Source organism: Suncus etruscus, chromosome 11 (assembly GCF_024139225.1).
Source record: "Suncus etruscus isolate mSunEtr1 chromosome 11, mSunEtr1.pri.cur, whole genome shotgun sequence".
Taxonomy (NCBI): domain Eukaryota; kingdom Metazoa; phylum Chordata; class Mammalia; order Eulipotyphla; family Soricidae; genus Suncus; species Suncus etruscus.
The window spans coordinates 56,028,749-56,054,524 of record NC_064858.1 but is presented as its reverse complement, the minus strand read 5'-3'; the positions used below and the strand labels follow the sequence as shown (position 1 = coordinate 56,054,524).

The 25,776-nt window shown below is 40.1% G+C and overlaps 1 protein-coding gene and 1 non-coding gene across 3 annotated transcripts in view; one reads left to right on the top strand and one right to left on the bottom strand.

Moving 5' to 3' along the window:
* Positions 1–25,776, bottom strand: part of SLC17A8 (solute carrier family 17 member 8) — a 49,143-nt gene that overhangs the window by 22,646 nt on the left and 721 nt on the right. The window contains exons 2-8 of one of the 2 annotated variants that reach the window (XM_049782816.1): positions 15,519–15,771; positions 11,862–11,980; positions 10,066–10,180; positions 7,083–7,170; positions 1,761–1,847; positions 1,255–1,394; positions 821–970 (exon numbers count right to left, since the gene is read on the bottom strand). In XM_049782816.1, the coding sequence (XP_049638773.1) occupies positions 821–970; positions 1,255–1,394; positions 1,761–1,847; positions 7,083–7,170; positions 10,066–10,180; positions 11,862–11,980; positions 15,519–15,771 (952 nt within the window). The remainder of the gene's footprint in view (positions 1–820; positions 971–1,254; positions 1,395–1,760; positions 1,848–7,082; positions 7,171–10,065; positions 10,181–11,861; positions 11,981–15,518; positions 15,772–25,776) is intronic. The other variant, XM_049782817.1, reaches the window with a different exon arrangement.
* Positions 11,048–11,313, top strand: LOC126023082 (small Cajal body-specific RNA 13). The gene has a single exon (XR_007500295.1). It is a non-coding gene; the product is annotated as a small Cajal body-specific RNA 13 (non-coding RNA).

Sequence of the window (25,776 nt, the reverse complement as noted above, 5' to 3'; positions counted from 1 at the left end):
CGGATTCCATATGTGCCATCTCATTAGTGCACCCCGTTTAACTAATTAATTGGGGCTCATGGAGAGCTAGATTTCATAATAAATAATGAGTACATGAACATTTTTGCATATCTACCTGTCTTTTCTCCAACCTGAAGCCACAGATGACTTTAATTCATCAAGGCCCTATAAGAGCATAGCACAAGGTACTATTTGGCTATGCTAACGGTGGCCATTTTTACTGGGCAATGCCAGCTTTAAAGAGTATCATAAATTGGCATCTAGCTCTGATTTTTTTTCTCATAGAAAAGAATATTGATTCTTTTATGCAAATGATTTACATTCGGCCACTCACTCTCTCTCTGAAAACAGACATCTTAATAACAATAGCTTGGGGCTTCAAAAAGCATCTTTCTAAGACAAACAAAGCACTGATCTTTATTCTGATCATCAGTAAGGACCAAGGGGTTGATCTGAAAAATGAACTTTACTATATATACTGAAATTATATATAGAAAATTATATATAGAAAAAAATCTAACCTAAGATCTTTTTATCTTTGTTTAATGGGCAGTCCTTGAGCTAGCTTCAAAAAACCTTGAGAGTTCAGATAGAGCATAAATCTTTAAAAGAAGTTTAATGCAATTCTGATCCTTGCTAAGAAGAAATCAAATAACTATGTATTGTATGCACAGAATGTATAATTTATCTGATCTCCAAAGTATTAGGTGTCAATGAAATGATATAAATTCTGTTCAGCAATTTAATTATTTTATCATGCAAAGATTCCCTGAGAAGCAAGAGATTTAAAGTTCAAGAAGCATTCAAAGCAGATGTTTACCTTGCTTATTGCAAATCCAAAAACCTCTTCAAAATAAGCAGGCTGACTTATTAACAACAAATAAAAGGTCCAGCTTCTGCAAAAATTTGCCACAATTATTGCATACACAGGCAATGATGTAAAAAATCTTTTCCATGGTGTATTAAATTTCTAGAAAAAAATACAAAATTGTTAGTAAATATGTTGACATTTTTCTTAAAACAATCATCAAGTGGGATCAGAGTGATAGCACAGCTAGTAGGGCATTTGCTTTTGCAGGTGGCTGTCCAGGTTCAATTCCCAACATCCCATATGGTCACCTTGCCAGAGTGATTTCTGAGCACAGAGTCAGGAGTAACCCCTAAGTGCCACTAGTGTGACCCAAAAACTAAAGAAAAAATATGAAGAGTAATACATAAAGCAAGGAGTCTTCTTCATGTACCTCTTATACTTACACTTAGACTAACCAAATTGGCTCCTTCTCCTATACTTGTCTCTATGTAGGTTCTTTCTTCAGTGGATATTGTTGGGTGAGCTGCTGGACACTCATAGGCCTGCAACAGCCAAAACAAGTACCAGATGATCCCAAACATACCTGCAGTTAAGAAGAACAAAAACTTAATAATATGGTCTTATTATTTCATATCAAAATTTTACTGGTTTTCAAAATGTTCCCCAGTGATATGGCATGCCAATAGGAAAAAGTAGTTTGTTGATTTCACCTATAATTATTGCCATTAACTGGTCTTTAAAGAGAGATAACATTCTGCTCTAAATTTCTGTTCTAAAAAATTCAACTTTAGTATATGCATTATGTGAATTAGAAGTCAGGTACACTGTTTCACAGTAAAGTTGAGAAAGTAATCTCTATTTTTATATTGTCATCTCTTAGACTCCATAGTACAATAAAAGAACCTGTCTAGGACTGATCTGTGGAAACCCATAAGATCAAATCACTTACCATAAATATAAAAGATGGAAGCCCAGCCGACGTACTGAACCAGCACCCCTGCCAGAGGCATGGCAATCACTGCCCCTGCATAGGAGCCTGGGAGGAGAAAAGGTGGAAAAATTATATCTGTGGTCATTCAAGTCCTTTTTACTTGTTTTTGTACATCTTTGTTTGGGGCCACATATACTCCCAACATATACTCCCAACCCAAGGCTCAGGGATCACTTCTAGCAGTACGTAGAGGACCATAAGTAGTGCTAGGACTCAAACCTGACTTATGCAGGTCCTTCCAACTCATATTGAGTTTATGTGATCAAATTGAGGAGAAAGGAAGCTGACCTGGCGTCACAAGGCCACTGTGTAAGGGACAGCAAACTCTAGTGGACTTCAAAAGAGCTTCCAGAGGATATGCCACCAGAAGAACCTCCTTTATTCAGACTCAAGGATATTAGCAAAAGGTTTCTCTGGGATAATTTAATTAGAAGATGGGGCAGGGGAAACCTAAGAGAAATTTAAAAATGTTGACCTGGTATTACATGTATGTTGAGATCACAGAAGACAAACAAATGGACTCTGACTTCCAGAGTTCCAAGTTCAGGATTTGTACCTCAAGCTTTTAATGAAGGGCCTCAAACATGAAAATTATTATGCTTTTTTATAGTTTTTTTTTGTTTTTGTTTTTCCTTTTAATAAATAGTTTTATTTCAGAATGGCAAGATTACCAGTATGGTCTCTGTCTTCTTCTACCTCCAGAATTAAGAGTGTGTGTGTGTGTGTGTGTGTGTGTGAGAGAGAGAGAGAGAGAGAGAGAGAGAGAGAGAGAGAGAGAGAGAGAGAGAGAGAGAGAGAGAGCGCTCAGGGCTTACTCCTGGCTCTGTGCTCAAAGATAACTCCTAGGGGCTCAGGGGACCATACGAGGTGCTGGGAATTGAACCCAGGTTGGCAATAAGTAGCAAGGCAAATGTCCTACCTGCTGTGCTATTGCAGTTTCCTCAGTATCCAATACATTTTAAAGTTTCTTTTTCATTTTACAAATACCCAACCTTGTAATTCCTTACCTACCTATGAAACTTTATCTTGTCTAGACAAGATAGTGAGGGCTAGAGGCAATGACCTGCCTCCATCATTACCTACAGTACTAGGATAATCTAGTAGAGAAATGAAAGCTCTGGAAAACCCCAATGAATGGCAATAAATTCCCCAGAATTACTTTTTGCAATCTCTGAGCTGCTTCAGAATGAATAGCAGAAAAATATTTCCAGAATACAATGCCAAGAAGGTCTTCAGGAAATGGGGTCTCCAGAATCTTTCAACAAGTTTAAATCTTATCTTTCCAGGTTAGACACCACCCAGTTGAAAATGGGTCAAGTGGATTCCCCTAGTCTGAACATCAGAACTGTGGCCATGAGCCACAGGACCACTCTTGTTATAGGTGAGCCTCCATTTCCACAGGCAGACAGGAAGAAAACTTCTATCTCATAAAGTCAAGTAGGAGAAACAAAGAAATCATGTAGGTAATGATGTTTATACATTCTAATCAAAACAGTGCAGGCACCAAATGCCCTGTAAAGAATGACTGCACCCAATTACTTTTTTCTTACCTTGGACTTCCTTAGACCAGTAGAGCTAACCTGCAAGGGAAGAGTGCTTAGAAAGAGTTACGGGCCTGGCCCAGGTGAGACCAAAGTGGTCTGTCTGCTTCTCGGGCCTCATCCCTTGGAACTGGGAAAAAGAGCCTCCTTTTTTTGGTGATGCCTATAATGTGGCACCCAAAAGAACAAGCAGAACTACCATCAACCAAGACCATGAGGTGCTTTCTATATTCTGGAACTATGCTCAGCATTCCTGATTTTAGGTAACCCCTGGGGTGTGATGATGTGGGCATCTCTACATATTCCATTTTGTCAAGAGAAAATCAAGCTGAGGGAGGGGAGATAAATTGCCTATGATTACACAGGTGTGTAGAACCCAGGATTTTAAGAATCTCAAGTCTTTATCCTTAACTAAAGATAAAGTTATGCCTCTTCCACTCAAGCAATGCTGAAGAAACTAGAGAGAATATCTTGAGGTTAAAGCACTGGCCTTGATTATAGCTGACCCTGGTTTGATCCCCAACATTGCTAGGAGTGATCCCTGAGCAATGTATAGTGCCAGGTATAAGCCCTAAATAAGCACTGGATTTGACCCAAGCACTCTCTCTCTCTCTCTCTCTCTCTCTCTCTCTCTCTCTCTCTCTCTCTCTCTCTCTCTCTCTCTCGTCTCTCTCTCTTTCTCTCTCTCACTCTCTCTCTTTCTCTCTCTCACTCTCTCTCTCTCTCACACACACACACACACACACACACATGACCTATCTTGTTGAGGGAAATGACTCAAAGTGAGAAGCACATGTTTTATGTACGAGACCACGAACACCACCAGAAATAATAACCAGCACAGATCTGAAAGTATAGGAACAGCCCCTAAGCACACTATAGCTATAGCACTCACACATACACACTTTCTTAAAGGAACCTTAGCAATTTGAGTTAACCTATACTTCCCCTATAATATCATAAAAACCTTTTTTTGTTTTGGTTTGTTTTATTTTGGTGGGGGGAGGTCACACCCAATGGCACTAAGGGATTATCCTGGCTCTGCACTCAGGGATCACTGCTGGTGGGATTAGGGACCAGATGGGATCCTGGGGATTGAATCTGGATGGTTTGCATGCTAGGAAAGCACCCTTACTTTGTCCCTTACCACAGAAACTTTTTGGTATCCTTCCAGAGTGGTACCAACATAATCTCCTATTAACCCAGAGTTCCCTGCATTATTAAAACTTGAGTAAATGAGAACCTCATAGGGCTCTACTCCACATTGTCCTGCAAAACCGACTGTGCATTAGCTCCTCTATGGGTTCACAAGAGATGAGCATGAAATCATGTGAATCACTGGATGGGGTGAGATAGACCCCAGAAGGGACTCCACCCAACACAAACATTGTTATATTTTCTTCCTTCCCAAGCTTCTGACTTCTCCACAATAAAACAAATGAAACTACCTGATTTCTAACACCCTCCCAACTAACTCCGATGTTTGAAGATGTAAGAACTGATTAGTCCCAAATTTCTAGGATGTGTTCTACTCGCTCCCAACCTTTGTCTTTTTGGGGCCACACCCCACAATGCTCAGTGTTTCTCTTAGCTCTGTGCTCAGGCATCACTCCTAGCTGGGCTCAGGAGACCAACTGTGATACTGGGGTCATTTGCGCTCAAGACAAGCTCCCTACCTGCTCTACAATGTCTCCAGCCCTAAGCCTGAGATTCTTTCTAAACATATTTCTCTAGATATCCTTTGAAACCAAGGTCACAGCAGAACTGGGAAATGTAATCAAGCTCATAGCTTTGATCTGGAAACTTCTTTAAGAGACAAACCATTTCCTAAATTTACCCTTTGGAAGCCATAAAGACCCTAAGAACAGGGAGGGGTTACAGGTCACACTTGTTTTGCTGACACAACAAAATGAAAGCCTTTAGAAATCATCCAAAGAAAAAAAGGTTTATGTGGGGACCATTTACAAGGTCCACTTGAGGTAGGACCTTGGATTCTCATAGAGTTGTCATCAGTCAGGTACATGGTAGGGGTGGAGATGATCCTAAACTGAAAATGAGATTCTGAAAGGGATTCTGAGGACTAGAGGCAAGATAGCTAGATGGAAGGACAGCACAGATGTGCCTGCAGGTACAGGCAGTACCAGGCAGGTACAGGCATACTGGTGACTATCTCATATCCAAGTCCTGGGACTCTAGATTGATTACATTATTGACCATTCATTGTTACGCCCTTGTTTTATCTAAAGGTGATAAAGTGAGAAAGGAAAGAAGAAAGAAACACAAAACTCTACTCTTTCAGCCAAGAAATGTTTTCTTAGGAAAGACATACTGGAGAACTGGAAAACTATTAAAATTCTGAACTGAATTCTGCCCCTGCTCCTTGTGACTTTTGTGTTCTATGGGGCTTTTGCCTTTCAGGGATATTTTCCCTGGAAGACACCTTTAAATCATATACTTGATGGGATTATTGACCACCTTTATTCACATGTTGATTGGTACTGAGTAGATCCATTCAGGACACTGATAGCACATAGAGGGCAAGTCCACTGTTAGGATGGGAAGACTGGGTCTTTCTTTTAAGTAAGAGGGATGGTCCCAATTCATATTGATCTGGAATGTGATTGATTAGATTAGTTACAACCTCTCTAGGACCATTTGTCTGTCCTGAGGAGAGTTCTGAATTAAGGATAAGCTATCAGACTTGGAGGCATAACTCAAAGGGCTGAGTGCCTGGTCTGCATATATCGATTCCAACCTGTGTGGCTTCCTGAGCACTGCCAGGAGTGACCCAAAAGCAGCAAGCTGAGAGTAGCCCCTGAGCATCCCTGCTTGTAGCTCCACTACTATCCCAAATTAGGTGGTTTAACTTCAGCTCCATAATCTTGGACAAGTCACTGGTCTTGAGTTGGAGTTTAATAAAATTAAATTTTCATTCCAGTTTATCTATCTGTAAAGAAAGAAAAGTAGGGGCAGGGTAAGGCCTTGATTCTATCTCTTCTCCTATGACCTAGCAAATTCAACTAGCATTTCCAATTCCTTCTTTTTTGCCTTCTCTGCTCTCTATTAAAAAATTAAAATTAAAATTAAATTAAAATTTAAAAAAGCTGGGGACCGGACCAATAGCATAGTGGTAGGACATTTGCCTTGCATGTAGCCAAACCCGGACAAACTCCAGTTCTATTCCTGACATCTCATATGGTCCCCTGAGCCTGCCAGGACTGATTTCTGAGCGCAGAGCCAGGAGTAACCCCTGAATGCCGCCAGGTGTGGCCCAAAAACAAACAAAAAATTAAAAAAGCTAAGCTTTCATGCTCTCATAGCTTCCTCTACTGTCATTAAAGCTTATGGCCCAGTTAGGGCCAAGAAAATACAAGTCCAGCCTGCTAAGAAATTTGGGAAAGGGATTTTGCTTTTCTGATTAAATAAACAGATGTGGTTAGGACTTCCATTCCCTCTTTTTCCCTGACTTGAATCCAGGCTTGATGTCTGGGGCTGTGACAGTCGTTTTGTGAATATGAGACAGAAATCTAAGAGCAGGAGCTATCTTTCTAAAAAAAAAAAAAAAAAAAAGGTAAGAACACACAAGACTCTATTGACTGTAGAGCAAAACCAACACTAGCAATCATTTACCTTTGGACTTACTTCAGATGAAAACATTAGACACACTTTAGTGGGTTCTCAAGTTTGGAGAGACAAAAGCATTCCTGAAGGAACTATGTTGTGACTCTAATACACATACCACAAAAAGAAGTCGTGGCCAGTCGGCTTCTCTCCAGAGGTGGTGCCCACTTACTCCACATTCCGTGGCAGGCTGGGTAGGTCACACCCTGGCAAAAAGATAAAAAATAAATCATTTGATTGGATGCGAGTTCCAATTAGCATTTAAAATGTGAATCCTGTTTTCTCACACATAATAACTCATTCATAGATACTGAATAAGACACATTGGCCCAGATGCAAAAATTCTAAAATAGTTCACATGTAAGTACAGAGGGGAATGGGGCTGAGAGCTTCTATCATTCCTATTATTATAGAATGTGTGGCTTGTCCTGTTGTTGTTTGCTTTGTTTTTTTTTCTTTTTTTTCTTTCTTCTTTTAAATTGATATTTATAGCCTCTGGGGGTGTGTGGCCACACCTGGTGATGCTCAGGGATTGCTCCTGGCTATGCGCTCAAAAATCACTCCTGGCTTGGGGAACCATGTGGAACGCCAGGGGATCAAACTGCAGTCTGTCCTAGGCTAGCACCAGCAAGGCAAACACCTTACCGCTCTGTCCCACTGCTCTGGCTCCTGGTTTTCCTTTTTATTTCCCTCTAACAAAACCACAGAACTTGAATCATCTTGTTCTGCCTCATAAATTGTGGGGGCAAAAATGTAACCAAGAGCAAACAATGATATGAACATTGAGTGGAAATTAAAAAATGACCAAACTTAAATACCAAACCCTAAGTCAATGACAACAGAGTCAGGATACCTAACCTACAACAAGCTATACACAGAGGGGGCCTATTACACTAACAGTCCAGGGGCAATGGTGGGAGATATGTGAAGCATGCTGGGAACAGAAGTGGAGGGAGGACAACACTGGTAGTGGGAATGGCCCTGCTTCACTGTCACTAAGTACCTTAAATATTACTGTGAAAATTATTATTTTTTTTTTTTTAGTATCTGGGATCTCTGCAAAGCTTTTTTTTTAATTTATTTAAACACCTTGATTACATACATGATTGTGTTTGGGTTTCAGTCATGTAAAGAACACCACCCATCACCAGTGCAACATTCCCATCACCCAAGTCCCAAATCTCCCTTCGCCCCACCCGACCCCCGCCTGTACTCTAGACAGGCTCTCCATTTTCCTCATACATTCTCATTATTAGGACAGTTCAAAATGTAGTTATTTCCCTAACTAAACTCATCACTCTTTGTGGTGAGCTTCCTGAGGTGAGCTGGAACTTCCAGCTCTTTTCTCTTTTGTGTCTGAAAATTATTATTACAAGGGTGTCTTTCATTTTTCTTAAAACCCATAGATGAGTGAGACCATTCTGCGTTTTTCTCTCTCTCTCTGACTTATTTCACTCAGCATAATAGATTCCGTGTACATCCATGTATAGGAAAATTTCATGACTTCATCTCTCCTGACAGCTGCATAATATTCCATTGTGTATATGTACCACAGTTTCTTTAGCCATTCGTCTGTTGAAGGGCATCTTGGTTGTTTCCAGAGTCTTGCTATGGTAAATAGTGCTGCAATGAATATAGGTGTAAGGAAGGGGTTTTTGTATTGTATTTTTGTGTTCCTAGGGTATATTCCTAGGAGTGGTATAGCTGGATCGTATGGGAGCTCGATTTCCAGTTTTTGGAGGAATCTCCATATCGCTTTCCATAAAGGTTGAACTAGATGGCATTCCCACCAGCAGTGGATAAGAGTTCCTTTCTCTCCACATCCCCGCCAACACTGTTTATTTTCATTTTTTGTGATGTGTGCCATTCTCTGGGGTGTGAGGTGGTATCTCATCGTTGTGAAAATTATTTTTAAAAAATAAAAAAAGAATCTGTGGAAAAGACTCCATTGGAGTCCCATTGTTATGGGTCATTTTTCCATAACAATAGTCTTCATAGAGGCTAAGAGCAGGCTCTATTTTATTATCTCTGTACTTTCCAGAGTGTCCTTCTAGTGTGATCATCTGAGATGCTACAATTTAACATTTTGTTATGATTATTAGGTGTATAACCTGACATATTTTAGATAAAATATAATTAGCCCAACCACCCCAGTATTTCAAAGACATTGTTGCTTAAAATGAGGCTATTTGGTTTATTTGTTTATTTTAAAGTTAATTGATGTAGTGGGAAATTTCAGGTAAATATCAGTACAGAGTATTCATAGATATGATAAACCAGCCGAATGTTAAAGTGATTAAATGTTAAGGAAGCATCACTTTACATCACACTCACATACATACACTCATATGACGTGAAATAGCCTAGAATCTATTTTGTTGTATTGGTTTTTTTTGGTTTTTTTTGTTTTTTTTTTTTGGTTTTTGGTTTTTGGTTTTTGGTTTTTGGGTCACACCCAGCAGCGCTCAAGGGTTACTCCTGGTTCTACGCTCAGAAATCGCTCCTATATGGGATGCCGGGATTCGAACCACCATCCTTCTGCATGAAAGGCAAACACCTTACTATCCATGCTATCTTTCCGGCCCCTATTTTGTTGTATTCTTATAGGTTAAAACATTTTCTCTACATTTTTAAGTTGTGAAAAAATAATTTTTATGGCATGTAAAAATAGGTAAAATTCAAATTTTAGTTCCCAAAGATTAATGGTGTTCAGTTTTGCCCATTTGTTTATAGATAGTCTCTGGCTGCTCTATAAATAGCTGTATAGTACAACAGAGACCAGTGGCTAATCAAATCCACTCTATCTTCAGACTTTCAATTATTTTGCCTTCTTCATGAAGCTATTTCTCTGTAGAATGAGGTTCAAATTGATTGTGAAAAGAATATTCCAGATAATCTATGAAATGGCCCTTTGTGGTCCAGTATCACACCAAACATCTTAATCAAAGCATTTGCGGTTATAGCTGCAACCAGACAGTTGTGCTCACCAGACAAGGTGAAAAGTAGGTAAATTGAGTCGGGGGGGTTCTTCTGAAGTTGAGTATCTTGCAGAATCACGTTCTCTCTGTGCTATTGAAAACTGCAGGGACTATATCTCTTACCTCCACGAGGCCTTGCAAGATCCTGACGCATATGACACAGCCATAATGTACTCGGGCAGCCGGAGGGATAAACATGTTCAGAGTAGATGTTAGGAAGATGGCTGCTCCAAAGACCCTGGAGGACCACAGTAGAGTCATTGTCTGGGCACTGTGATCTCAGAACTACTAAGTGAATTTGTTTAGACTTTGAAGAAACTGCTTCATAAAATGTGTACTTATCCTTCCTAAAATCCATATATGCAAAGTCACACAGGAAATGCAGTTAGAAGGCATCTGGAACTATTGAGTATCCTTTTCTTTTCACCTCCTCCACAACTTTCATTAAAGATATATTTTGAGCTAGCAGCCAGCCCATACTTCGCAATTAATAAGACCTGTATGGCACTAGGTGCTATTAACATAGAACACTACACTTTCACCACACATGGGTAAGTCCTTGGAAACTGCCATTTTAAGAGGAACAACACAGAATGAAATTTTTTACCCCCAAATCATGAATGAAAAAAGTGCCTAAAGCATCTCTGGTACCATATAATCACAAAAACATCTCCCAACTTCTCTAATAAAACCCCAAACACTTCTAGTATTACACAATCATTTGATTCACTCTTTCAATTATTTCCCAGCCCACTTATGCCAATTTGGGATTCCTATTCAAGATTACAGGTGGCCAGTGTACAAGAAGGGCACTTCCCTAAATAGTGCTTTCCCTCATTCCTACACACATGCCCAGACCAGAACAAGTGAGATATCCCAGTGACCCTAACATGCATCTTTGAGGTGCAGGAAGAAACTAGAATAATCTGAGAAAAAGCTAAACAGATATGGGAAGAGCATGCAAACTCCTTTTGAACAATGACCCTGACTGGAAATTGGATTTTTTTCTCATGCATGTTATAATGAAACAACATTGAATAAAATGGATTATTTGAAGACCTACAGAATACAGGGTCACATAACATCACTGTTCAAAGACTTCAAACATCTGCCATCTGGGAGTTGTACAGATTGGTGGTACCCTAGGACACACTAGACTCACAGAAAGAGCTTCTTCTAAAGAAAGCTGAGGCATGACTGCTCAAGTCCCAGTTATTCACGTGAAGTTTTCATTCAAAAGCACTTGAGCACTGTAGATACATCGATAGTGACTGGGCCATGTCATTATCATTAACAGTAGGAGAAACTCCATATTTGAAATATTGTAATGGATTGAATGATTTCTGTTAGACTCTAAGTACTACAACAAATTTTAAAATGAGAAAGAGACCTTAAATGATCTATCTCAATGCTCCATTTCATAGGCAAGGCCTCCATAGGAAAGGAAAATGACTCACAGAAGTCATCAAGTGGATTAATTAGACATTATTTTTTCTAATTCACAATCAGTCTACCATAAAAACAATTGCAAGAGAGTCTGGAGATATTATGCAGGGGTTTAGGTGCTTGCCTTGCATCCAGCCAACTAAGGTTCCACACCAGCACCTCAACCCTGAGCACTTATAAGAGTTATCCCTGAGCAGTGAACCAGGAGAGAGCCCTGAGCACAACTGTCTGTGGCTCAAAAACCCAACCCACTTGCCAAAATAAAAAGGTAAATTAGATTGAACCAAAAAAAAAAAAAGAAATGTTAAGGACATTTGGAATCAGTATCTATATACCTCATCTTTTAGAATGGCCCCTGTTTGTCATCTTGTACCTCCATACCAGGAAAAAACCATGAAGATTTTTTTAAATGGACCCAATTCTGACATGATCCATGATTAGTGCAGCAATTTTGTTTTCTTGGTGATTCTTACCTGTTTGCTGCAAACTTGTTGGAAATGAAGCCACCTGGAATTTGTGTCACAATGTAACCCCAGAAAAAAGATCCATGGATAAGACCCACAGTCTCTGGATCCCAGTTAAACTGTGCTATCTGGAAATAGAAATGAGATACAGTTGTGCTTGTAAGAAAATAGTCAGCCACCATATTTCACCAATGATCTGACAGATTAGCTAGGAGATACTCCCTGTATCTCTTTATTCAAGAAATATTATGCAGAGACTCTTGTGTACTCAAGATAGCACAATGCATAAAGCCAAGTTCCTACACTCATGTACACAAATCTGCTGAAAAATAGAAGAGCTTATGTACAAATTAAAATAAGTAGTGGCCATACAATAGTACAGCTAGTAGGGCATTTGCTTTGCACATGATTGACCCACATTCAATCCTCAATATTCCATATGGTCCCTGAGCACTGCCAGGAGTGATCCCTGAACTCAGAGCTAGGAGTAAGCCCTGAGCAATATATGAAAAAAAATTAGAATAAGTAGATGTGAATACCAAATAAACATTACCAAAATATGTAATGATCTATAAAATAAAATATCCACATGGGCAGGAGTGGTGGTGCAAGTGGTAGGGGATTTGCCTTGCATGTGCTAACCTAGGATGGACCTTGGTTTGATCACCTGGTGTCCCATATGGTCCCCCAAGTCAGGAGCAATTTCTGGGCGCATAGCCAGGAGTAACTCCTGAGCATCATATGGCCCCAAAAAAGGCAAAAAAAAAATCAAATATCCATATTAATGTGTATGAAGCCAAGCATATAGAGATATTGATATAGATATACATAGTGTCCTATGTAGTACTGCTGTAGTACTGCTGTGCTATGGTTTCCGCTATTGGAAAATTATTTAAAAATATCTAGTACACTCCTCCCATCTAAAGTAATCAAAAATTAATAAACCAGCAGGGCCTTTCTTAAAACAATGAGAGTCTTTGTCAACAGGCTGAACACTTGCTGAGAGACTAAGCATTGTTCTACCTAGGCAAGAGAGAAATTACCTGCTGTAGATTGGAGCTGTTTTAGGCTTCTAAGATGCTACTAAACATCTATTTTTGAGGCCATAGAAAATAATATAAAACATATTTGATATCTTAATCAGTTTCTCTAGGACTTCAGAGGACCAAACCATAGAAACTTGAAAACTGACACTCAGTATCATTCCCCAGGTTTATCAAACCGTCTTTTTCCATATGCCTTGAAAGAGACTTTATTGACCTAGACCTATCTCTTCAGGCAACAGACAACTGCAAACCAGCATCTCATTTTGAATTGAGCTTCAACAGCCCAGTTTTAATTAGCTGGCCTTGTTCACAAAAGGCTGGGAGAATACATGTGATACCCATCTGAGACCTGCTAATATCCATCGTTCTTGGTTTTAAAAATACATGACATGCCACCACCCACTCTCATCCTGCCCTCCCCTGGAAACAGCACAGAGCTGAGATAACCTTCTAGAGCAGATTTCACTGTACATCAAAAAGAGATGAGTTAGCTAGCTTTTTCTTCTTTGGAGAAGCCCATATTCTCTCTTGAACATATAGCTCTCTCTTACTCGCCCCTCATATTTCTCTAAGTAAATTTTTTTCAATAAAACTGTCTTATTTTACTTTTTAAAAATGCATCAGGAGAATCTCCTAGCTCTCTTGTCCTCAGGTATAATAATCTCGGTGGGAAAAAAATTCAGGCAAAGAGATTTTTTAATGTATTAAAATAAAATTTTCCCAAACCAATCCTTGAGAGGAACTAATCTAATTAGAGTTGACAGAGATGACTTGATGCATGGAAACATTCTGCAATTAAGTCTAGGATATACACTAGCTTGGTACCTTTTAGAGACTTTCATAGGACACAGTCCAGGAGAGATTCCTATTTCATCCGATACCTTCTCTATTGAACAGCCCACAGAACAATGAATTGTCAAGTGAGGCACCTGTTCAGGTACCTTTTTTTTTTTTGGTTTTTGGGTCACACCCCGCAGCGCTCAGGGGTTACTCCTGGCTCTATGCTCAGAAATCGCTCCTGGCAGGCACGGGGGACCATATGGGATGCCGGGATTCGAACCACCATACTTCTGCATGAAAGGCAAACGCCTTACCTCCATGCTATCTCTCCGGTCCCTGTTCAGGTACTTTTTGTTTAAACCTTTCTCCATGGACCAGAGAATGCACGGGTGTATCTCTGTCAAAGGAAGTTCCACCTGGGTCCTTCTCTGTCTGTGTTCTGTTCAGTAAAATGTGTCAACTGGGAATCCACTGGGTATACATGTTCAGTTTCTCTCATAATCTTGATAGTTCTCTTGACTTCCCACTTAAGAGACCAACCAGATTTTACACCTCCAATGAAAATGAAAACAATATTTTTGCTTTCCACCACAGTGGGGCCTTTTTTTGCATTCCCAACTCACTTTAGTCAAACTTGTGCTCCAGGACTACTGAACATTGAACCAGTGTCTTCCTAGTCATCATGCTGAAGCACAGATGTGGCTGTTTGGCCTCCCTACTGAAATCATCCATGACTCATCACACAGCTCACTAGGCTTAGTTGACCCTTCTTTACTCTAGTATTCTTTTTTTTTTTTTTTGGTTTTTTGGGCCACACCCATTTGATGCTCAGGGGTTACTCCTGGCTAAGTGCTCAGAAATCACCCCTGGCTTGGGGGGACCATATGGGATGCTGGGGGATCAAACCGCTGTCCTTCCTTAGCTAGCACTTGCAAGGCAGACACCTTACCTCTAGTGCCACCTCACTAGTATTCTTACCAAGAGATGCTAACCCCCGTACTCTTACTGAGGCATCTTCACCTAATGATCAGGTAATGAAATGCTATTAACCTGCAAGCCTGAATAAGAAAATAAAATAAGCATCTTAGTAATCTGACTTTCAAAAGAAGTCCATATGTTTCCAAGTCCCACATTTTACAATCAAAACTTTTGGTATCTCTGAAGTAATATAATTGATTTATTTACAATAACATGAGTTTTTAGTTGTCATTTAAGATTTATTTTTAAGCCAATGAACTGAATGTATGTTTTGTATATGAGCCCAGGTTTTATCCCCACATCACATAGTCTCCTGAGTACTATCAGGAATAGACCTCCAGAACTGGGGTGAGAATATCATCAAACACAACTAAGTGTGCTCCAGACCACTTCCCCAGTGAAATGAATTAATAAATAAAACATTCTTTTGACAGGGGTTGGTAAGTGTTCACTGAGATTTAGAGAGGTCAAAGACAAAGAAGTAATGTGCTTTCTCCAGCCCTAAGCATCTTCATGTACTCTCTCTTGCTCACTCTCTCACAGTAAACCATATAAGACTATGTCTTCCAATGCTCCTTTGTACTTTTCCCAAACTCTCTTTGTCAAATACTTTTTCATTCTTCAGATGCAGCCATCACTTTCCCTGGAAAGGCATCTGTAATCTCAAAGTCTGAATGAGGGTTCCTCTTACAAAACCCCAAGTATCTTCTCTCACCCCAAACAGCACAAAAAATTTACATCACTGACTTGTTTGCCTCTGTGAGGACCAAAGTCCACAAATACTTTAGTTTGTCACATGGACAGATGAAGTACAGTATTTTCTATGACACAGCCAAGTGTCCCAACAATGAACCACACTCACCTGAATTTCTGGTTTTCCATCCACATACACAGTGCTGTTGTTGACCATTTCTACAATGGCTACCCCAAGATTGCACCGAATCCCAAAGGAAATGCAGAAGCCCAGCCCACTCATGATGGCAATGATGTAACGCTTGGGGATGCCCCAACAGTGGCAATTGCAGAGTGCAGGCCCTTGCCTGGATTCCTGTACTGGCCTTCCTTCTTCATTCAGCTCGATGTTATCTTCTTCCTCATTTGTCCCATCTATTTTCCTATGACAGGAAAAGAAAGGGAAGAGAGGAAAGTTCTGGATTACAGAGATTTATTATAGTCAGCAAAAGAGACCAAAAAGCATCCAGAGAGAAAGGTAAAACCCAAATCAGAATACAATCTGCCTTTCTAATGGTTGTTATTATAAGGCAAGAGATGGATGTAGATTGCCAGGCTGGGGAGTAAAGCGAGGAGGCTTGTAACAAGCAGAGAACTTTACTAAAAGCAGGGAACCCTGATAAATAAAGTGTAACCATTTAAGGCTTGAATAAAAACAATGATAGCATAGAATTTTAACCCTGGGAAACTGAGTCTAACTTATCTGAAGTCCCCATTATCAGTACACTCTGGCCTGTCCGAGATGGGTCCCATTATCTGTACAGTCTGACCCACTTGAAGTGGACTCTGTTATCTAGGTATTTCTGTCTGTTCAATGTATCTATGCCATATCTGTATGCTTGTGTGCAGAATACTGCCCGCAAAAAGTATTTAAGCTAAGCCTTGTGCTTCAATAAATGGAATCCTTCTCCCATTCTTGTTTTTCTCTGTGTCTGTTATTTGTTCTGTGTGTGTGTTGTGTGTCTTGTGTCTTTATGTTTTGAACCCACACTCCCTCCGAGAAAGTAACCCACGTATAATGGTATCCCCCACCGGACAGGACCACTACATTTAAGTGCCCAGAGATGGAGAAATGGAAAAAATGATATGGTAGATGAATACAATGAATAATTCAGCTAAAGGAAATGTGAAATATTATAACTTGTGACAATGTGAATGAAAATAAAGGGGCAATGGTAGGCAGAACAAATAAAAAGACCAAAAGACAAATATTAGATGATTCTCTCATATGTGGATATAAAGAGTCAAAACAAGACTGAGAGATAAACAGTGGATAAGGTGATTTTTCTTGCTCTCAACAGACCCTGGTTTTATCCCCAGAATCAGAAGTAATCCTTGAGCACAGATGTAGGAGCAAATTCTGAGCTTGGTATGACCATCATGTATGACCCAAACACCACATTCCAAATAATAATTTTTAAAAAGAGCTAACACAAAACCCAAGAAATAGTACAAGAGTTAAGGCACCTTACCTGCATTTGTCTGACTCTAGTGTGATCCCAGGCACTGAATTCCTGAGCACTATCAGGAGCCATTCCAGAGCAGAGTCAGCAGTAAACTCAAATAACCCTGGATGTGACCCAATCTTATCCCCTCCAAAAGAAATTACACGCAAATAAATAATCAAAGCAAGGAAACATGCAAAGTTGTATGAAATAAAATCAAAAGTTGAAATAAAACAAATCCTGTGGTTCTGAGCACAGAAATTAGGTGCCTAGAGGAAGAGGAGAATATTCAAGGGACTCTGGTGGAAGGATACTGGTTCTCTGGCAGTGGGCATAAAGTGGTAACACATATTTGAAGAAATATACTCTGAAAACATTTACATTATTGCAAACCAACACTGCCTTAACTTTTTTAAGCCACCAAAAATATGTGTTGGTGATATAATGGTAAGCATAAACTATCTTCTGCCTAAAAGACCTACAAGTGTTATTATTATCATTAGTACTAAAATCAACTATAGTAAATTTTTTTGTTTGTTTTTGGGCCACATCTGGTGACGCTCAGGGGTTACTCCTAGCTGTGCAGTCAGAAATCGCTCCTGGCTTGGGGGACCATATGGAGCACCAGGAGATTGAACCTCGGTCTGTCCTAGGTTAGCACATGCAAGGCAAATGACCTACTGCTTGCGCCACTGCTCTGGCCCCAATAATAGTTAATTTAAATAGGCAACATTAATTTGATTGTGAATATTGTGTTAATTTTTTATGAGATTTGGAGTCATTTACATCTTATAATAATGTGGTAGATAGTGCTAGCTTGACATTACTGAAGAAACTAAGTTTTCTGTTGGAAATAAAAAATAAAGAGTTTATGTTCCTAACTTAACAATATATACTGAATTGTGTCCTGAAAGACTTCATCCTATTTGTATGGCAACTATTACTTTTAATCTTCATTTTAGTGTCATTTGAAGTTTGCTACAAAGATATAGAAAAGAAAAGTAATTAATATTCAGATTGTTTTATTTCTCCTTCCTCTAAGCCTTAAACTGCTAGGTAGAGGAAAATACATTTTCTATCACACGCACCCAGTTTGTTGCATATCCATTCTTTCTAGTTATTCCAAAGATGTGATCCTCTTATAGTTTTTATCCAGATGGTAGAATTTTTTTATTAACTTCTGTATGTCTAGCTTAAGGTATATCAATTACATTAAACTCACTCTTTTCCTTAAAGTAATTGGGCACTCTCAACACTGCAGTTGTCAAAGGAGTTTTTTATACCCTCTCATAGATATAGGTAGCCTTTAGAAAGGTGCTCAGTGAAGGTACAAATTTAAATAAAATGATAAGGAAACCCTAAAATTTTTCATGCATATGCAATTTAACAGTAACCAAATCAATATTAATGGAACACACTTCTACACAAATGATTAACCCACCAATTCAAAGAGAAGATGATGCTGTTAGATTTTAATAACTCAAGTAAAATGAGATTTAACACACATGTATAGGGAAACAAATATACCAAATGTAATTCAGTTCATCAAATATTCACTAAGTACTAGACATCAAGCCCTTTGCTGCACTGGAGAACAATAAATAATTAGATATGCTTTGTGGTCTCTGAGGAAGAAAGACACACATACAAGCAGCTATAGACACTAGAGAAGGCAGGCTTTGCTTTGTTTGGTTGGTTAGTTTGTTGGTTGATTTTGAGTCACACTCATTGGTATTTAGTGCTCATGCCTGGCCTGACTTAAAGGACACCAGATTGACTGCTGTGAACAATAATAGAACAGTTTGGGAAGCCAGAAAATCAACATTCAAATAAATGCTGACAAAGTCAGTTTCTTCCCTCCTTAGGTTTGTAGATGCTGCTTTCTTCCCCTTTATCTCACTTCATCATTCCTCTCCGCATATATAATGATGCCAGTCATTCAAATTAGGGCATGTCCTCATAACCTTGTTTTAATTCAATTACTTCTGGTTTCCAAATATCCTGAGGTACTGAGAAATTAAGGCTTTAACATATGAATTCTGGAAAACTCAATTCAGTCTATAAACTTTTCACCTCAAAATTGTATTAGGATTAGCAGCTTTTTCCTAGAATTGTTTTATGGTAAAATCTTATGTATGTAAAATATATAGTGCAGTGTTTGGTTCATGAGAGAGAGTTCTATTTACTAGAAAATGCTAGTGTTGTTATCAATGAAATTGCTGCCAATCATAAAACTTGGCCTTAGCATCTGTGTGCATGAAGAGCAGTACAGTAATAAGAGACTCATAAGAATGTGGAATAGGGGAGGCTGGAGAGATAGCACAGTGGTAAGGTGTTGCCTTGCATACAGCCCATCCAGGACAGACAGTGGTTCTCAGCATCCCATATGGTCCCCCATGCCTGCCAGGAGCCATTTCTGAGCACAGAGCCAGGAGTAGTCCCTGAGCACCACCAGGTGTGACCCAAAAACAAAAAGAAACAAACAAACAAGAAAAAGAATGTGGGGTAGGGACTGGGAAAGAGCAGAGTTTGGGTGTACCAAACTTGGACTGAATTCACATGGTTCCCTAAGCATCTTAGGTTGCAGCGCTAGAGACTTCCTAGTCTAAGAGTCCCAGACACTACACGTTCCTATTCCTCTTGACTAGCAAATTAAAGATGAGAACCAGGTAATCAGATCATGTCTAACCCTGCATCATTTCCCCCTTGTTATTCATATTTTTTCTTGGAGAGAACACCCCACATCACAAGAGAGTTTATTCTTATGGGGGGTCCCCCTTCACTTTGGGCTTTTATTTGTTGTTCAATTAACCTAAATTATAGGCCTATTTCCATCCCCCACCTCCAGATGCTTATTTCCATTTTATTTATCTGTGATATAGACTTCTAAATATCAAGGTGATCAATGAATTAGTGAGGATTAAATTAGCTATTAATATCTTTTTTTTTTTTTTTTGGTTTTGGTTTTTGGGCCACACCCGGTAATGCTCAGGGGTTACTCCTGGCTATGCGCTCAGAAGTTGCTCCTGGCTTGGGGGACCATATGCGACGCCAGGGGATCAAACCGTGGTCTGTCCAAGGCTAGCGCAGGCAAGGCAGGCACCTTACCTCTAGTGCCACCGCCTGGCCCCAGCTATTAATATCTTAATTAAAATATCAATATCTGTGGGGGCCGGAGTGGTGGTAGTGCCCGCGCTAGCTTATGACGGACTGAGGTTTGATCCCCGGTGTCCCATATGGTCCCCCAAGCCAGGAGCGATTTCTGAGCACATAGCCAGGAGTAACCCCGAGTGTCACTGGGTGTGGCCCAAAACAAAACAAAAATCAATATCTGTTATTTGTAATAGAAAAATTTGTGATAGTCTTCTGATTTTGATCTTACCCTTCAATAAAAAGATATCTCTTTAATTGTGAGGGGTTGAGGAGGTTGCAGTGCTAGGGATCAAACCCAAGGTTTCATGTATAAGGCAAGTATTTTACCACTGAATCACATCCTCAACCTAATTGTTTTAGCTTTTTATGAGAGATCTCAACACTATTAAAGTTATGAAAATACACAATATATCCCCCAATGTTAAGTGACTACTACACAGTCACTCTGGGAACTGTAAGTCAAGACTAAAAGGAAAATCCAAGAGTTCCCATGGTGAGGAGTTCCTGAACCAGACCCCAAGGTGAACTCAAACCTGGGGCTTCATCCCAGAAGCAGGACTTGAACTGGCACTCAGTTTCTGCTGGCATCTGGCATCTGATTCTGCCTTGTCTAGTTTAATTTAAATTCAGAGACCTTTACCTGGGAAGGGCATGCTAACCCAGGGTTGGGGGTGTCAGCTACTGAGAAATAGGGGTGTGGGTATGAAGGCACTAGGCTACCCAACCAATACAAGAAACTGGGTGGAGGGAGTCAAAGAGATTATGTAATGAGGAGGGAGCTGGCCTTGTTTGTGGACAATCTGCATTCAATTCCCAACACATTACAAATGGTTCCCTGAGCACTACCAGGATTGATTCCTGAGTGCGGAAACAACAAATTCTTGATCATCTCTGGGTGTAGCTATCTCCAAAGTATAACCAAAACAAAAACTAAGTTGAGATGGAGACCCAGGAGAGCAATAGGAGCTGGAGTTTGTTCCACCAGTGTGTGTGTGTGTGTGTGTGTGTGTGTGTGTGTGTGTGTGTGTGTGTGTGTGTGTGTGTGTGTGTGTGTGTGTGTGTGTGTTGGTTCTATTCTCAGGACACTGAGGATCTGGAATGCTGGGGATCAAATGCTATAAGGCCTCAACCACTCTCCTATTTCTCCTGCCCTGTTCCACCAATTCTTCTCTTGAAAGTCCTCAAGAAGTCTGAGCATGAGGTCTAGGAAGAGCCATACCTCGAAGGAGTAAAGTTCATGAGAAACTTATAGATGGGATCAGTGTTTGAGTGTCAGGGGACTCAGCAGGGCTCCCCCAATTGCTTCCTCTCAAGCCTATATACTCCTGAGCTGAGCCATTCACTGTTCAGAGATGCTCCTGTTCACACAATGGCTACAACTAAGTGGACTCCTGAAGAAACCCACCCCCAGCTGCTCACAGCAGTAAGTGATGTAGAGACAGGGAATGTGAGAAATTGACTCCATGTCATCCCATTGCCCCCTCCCCTGCACCAGCTTCCTCAGATCCCTGAGCCATGATCATACCTACCAGAGGTCACAACTTCCCTCTATTCTCCTTTCCTGTCTTGCCTTATCAAACAACTCAGGAAGAGCTTCTAGGCAGTGAGGCTTCCTAGGAGCAGCCAAATCCTTTCCTCAGGCTTTGCATTTAGGAAGCCTTCCCTCAGGCAGAAGTGGAGTGAAGAAAAGTAGAAAAGGGGAATGGGAAATGAGTGGGTGGAAGAAGCAAGCAAGGGGAGCTTTCTCTGTTACTGAAGGTGGTGACAGTCCTTCCTGGGAAGAGGATATTGGAAAAGAGTCTGGAAGGCAGAAAAGGAATGAGCCTTGAGACCAGAGTGATGGCACAAGCATGCCTTGCCCATTCTAGCCTAGAATGAACCAGGGTTTGATCCCCCAGCGTCCTATATGGTCCCCCAAGCCAGAAGCGATTTCTGAGCACATAACCAGGAGTAACCCTTGAGCGCCACCAGGTGGGATCCAAAAAAAAAAAAAGAAAGAAATAAGTCTTCAGGCTCTTAGGAAGAAATTATTTCTGATTACCAAACTCAGGGTGTAAAGGTTGACATGGTGGGGTCAGGAAGATGGGATGAGGATTATCTGGCCATAAAGTGAAGTGGAAAAAGAACTTCAGAGAGGAACTAAAAAGAGGTTTCAAAATCCCTGTATTATATAAGGTCCTGGATAAGAACTATACTTCTGAATAAACAGAGTGGGGGGAAAGTACCTCAAGGCTGGAATCAGGGGGAGAGAAGTGGCCTGACTTGCTTTTCATGAAACAATTCTGTCTGCAAGGTAGAGAGCCAAGTTGCCAAGATTCTGCAGGCACCTCACTTCATCTGGTCATAGAACAGAAAGTGCCCATCTGGTATCTGGTTTGTGAGTTCTAAGTGTATCCACTACCCCACCTATATACTAGGCCTAGGTTCAATCAGGACCACATATCCTCCCTCAGCATCAGGTGTGTTGCTACAGGGATTCCATCCCAGAACAGCAGGGTACAGGACATCATATTCTCTAGCATTTGCTTGAAGCTACCAGCCAAGTTGACCAGGATGGAAATGCCCTTCACCTGAGCACCACCTGAGAACATCCTCCTCCAAAATATAATCACTGAATACTAAAGTTCACACTCTTACATGGTTCTATCTCTTTGAAGGGAAAATAGAAACTCAATTAGGGGGCCAGAGAGACAGCATAGCAGTAGGGCATTTGCCTTGCACGTGGCAGACCCAGGACCGATGGTGGTTCAATTTCTGGCATCCTATATTGTCCTCTGAATCTGCTAGGGGTGATTTCTGAGCATAAAGCCAGGAGTAACCCCGTGCACTGCCTGGTATGACGAAGAAGAAGAAGAAGAAGAAGAAGAAGAAGAAGAAGAAGAAGAAGAAGAAGAAGAAGAAGAAGAAGAAGAAGAAGAAGAAGAAGAAGAAGAAGAAGAAGAAGAAGAAGAAGAAGAAGAAGAAGAAGAAGAAGAAGAAGAAGAAGAAGAAGAAACTAAATAGGGAGACCCACCTCCACTCTGACTCTTTTAAGAAAGTCTTTGATGATACTTCAATTAGGAGAAAGTCCACACAATTAGATCCATATGTGGCCATGTTTCTGCCCCATTTCAAATAAGCTCAATGCCTACATTGAAAGGTTTATGTATCCTAAATGGTTAAACTTTCAAAACAACAAATAGGAAGAGCAAAGAACCTGGTTAGAGGGTTAGGATGGTTGAATAACTAAAACTGATGGACGCAGAACATAGTGTTGGAAGTCTAGCTGGGCCACATGACCTTGGGTTGCTTATTTAACCTCTCTATGCTCCCATTTCCTCCTCTTCTAAGCCATGACTTTAGTAGTCCTCACCTCCATAGAGCTGGTAATAGAATTAAGTGAGTATTGTGCCTAGAACATAATACTTGTTATCATTGTTTTACTATACACAAGCAATTAGCAAACACACAGTGTCACTGAAGATGAACATGTTTATGCCCACTTCTGAATATTATTTCCCAACTCCAACACCTTCTGTGTCACCTATTCCAAGATTGGTCCCTGAGTCCAATTGCCTTTCTACTCAAGCATCGAAAATGGTATTGATATCTATCCATATTTCCATGATTTGTTGTCCCTTTGCTTTTTATTCCTCACCATTCTGTTTTGTTTTGGCACCACACCTGGAGGTATTCAGGGCTTATTGCTGGCTCTTAAGCTCGGGGAACCTTCTGGGTATCAGGTTGCTTGCACACAATCTTCTCTCTCTTTCTATCTTTCTCTCTCTCCTTCTCTCTCCTCTCTATTTCTCTCTCTGTCTCTCCTTTCTCACCATTCTTCTTCATAGCCTTGCTGTAATCTGCTCCCCTGTAGTTTCTAACAGCCAGCGTGCTGTGATTAAAAAACATCTTAAGAAATCCACTTAGATGATCTCAGTTTCAAGTTTGATTAGACACCCAGGATTTACTGCTTTCTATGTCAGAAAGTCAGATTTTCTAATTTCTAAATGTTACCGTCTGGGACCAAAGTGATAGCACAGCTGTAGGATGTTTGCCTTGCATGTAGTATACCAAGAACGGACCCGGCTTTGATCCCCAGCAACCTATATGGTCCCTGAGCCTGCCAGGAGAGATTTCTGAGTATAGATCCAGGAGTAACTCCTGAGCATCACTGTGTGTGGCCCAAAATCCAAAACTATAAAATAAAATAAATGTTACCATCCTAGACCAAAGAGAAAACTGTGCTTTGTGATTTTCCTTTACAATAAACTTCCATCCACTAGCTTCAGGTGAAAATCAACACAAGGAGGAAATGTGCATTATAGTTCTGGCTTTGGGCAAGGCTCTTTCTGTGTTATTATCTTGAAGACTTGAGATGACAACAAGGCTGTGGCACAAATGGTAGTAGAGGAGGTTAAATTTCTAAGCCCTGCTCAAAGATCACTTTTGCAATGAGTGGCTCAGCTTGGATTACTGGTTAAATCATGCCTTTTGTTTTTTCTTCTTTGCCAGTAATTTTTTTTTTGAGGGAACACTGAAAAAACAGGCTCGAGTTTAGCTTTACTTTTTCTAAAACTTTTCCATTATTATTGAAATGAGCTTAGTGCTTCTCTATCTAGACAAGTGGGAAGTTTTGCTATTGAGACAGTCTGCGCAGTCTCTCTCAATGGGCTCCATATTGGGTTAAAGTTGTTAATTATCTGGTAACATCACCTATTTTTCTCTTGCTTTAAGCAAATAAACCTGACATGCCCCATCTAATCCCAAAAAAAATATTTATGGTAAGAAAAGTATATTTTTGTCAAGTAGTTTTAAACTCAGTGTGATGATTATAAAGGTGACTATGATTGTGCCGGAGTGATAGAGCATTTGCTTTGCACGTGGCTGACCCAGGATGGATCTTGGTTCGATCCCTTGCATCCCATTTGGTCCCCCAACCCAGAAGCGATTTATGAGCATATAGCCAGGAATAACTCCTGATCGTCACTGGGTGTGGCCCAAAACCAAAATAAATAAATAAATGACTATGATCAAAGTCGTGGCTTTTATTTTTTATTTTGTCAGATTCCTTTGCCATTACTTGGTTATGTCAGTTAAGCCATTCTTTCTTCTTTTAACATTTTTCATCAAATGTGCACTGCTATGGTAAGGAAGGGTGTTCATTTCCTATCTTAGACTGATTTATTCTGTCCCCTTGCACTAGCTTTTTATTGCTTCATAATTCACTGTATCTCTTCTTGAAAGCTTTTTGCTTTTAAGCACTAATAAGCTGCCCAATCCAATTCTCTTAGTATAAAAATTTATCAAAAGTGCTACACAGAGATGGGGACATGACTCAGTGGTAGATGCTTGTCTTCATGTGTGACACCATGAGTTCAATGCTCCTGGAAGCAATCCCCAGAAGCACTGAACTGGGAATAGCCCCTGAACACTGTCAGTTGAGCTTCTATGCCCCCAAAACAAGACCATACATGGGAATTTTATCATTAGAAGGAGTTCCTGCAGTATAAAACACAGAAAATGTAATACATATTTCAGAATACTTAGAAATTGTGCTTTATCTGCTAAGGATTTACATTTAGGAGACCATAAACAGAAAAGCTAATGGAGACATTGGTGGCATTTCCAGTCACTAAGTCAGAACTGATTCTTTGAAGTGTATTATGTGCTGCACATTTATTTAAACCAAAGATAGAGTGCATTTACCTTAATTGGAAAGAGTAGTTTTTCATTTATCTATGTAATCTAACAAGGCATCACCCTGCCACACACCAAAAATATCACCAATTAAAATGTCATATCAATTTATTT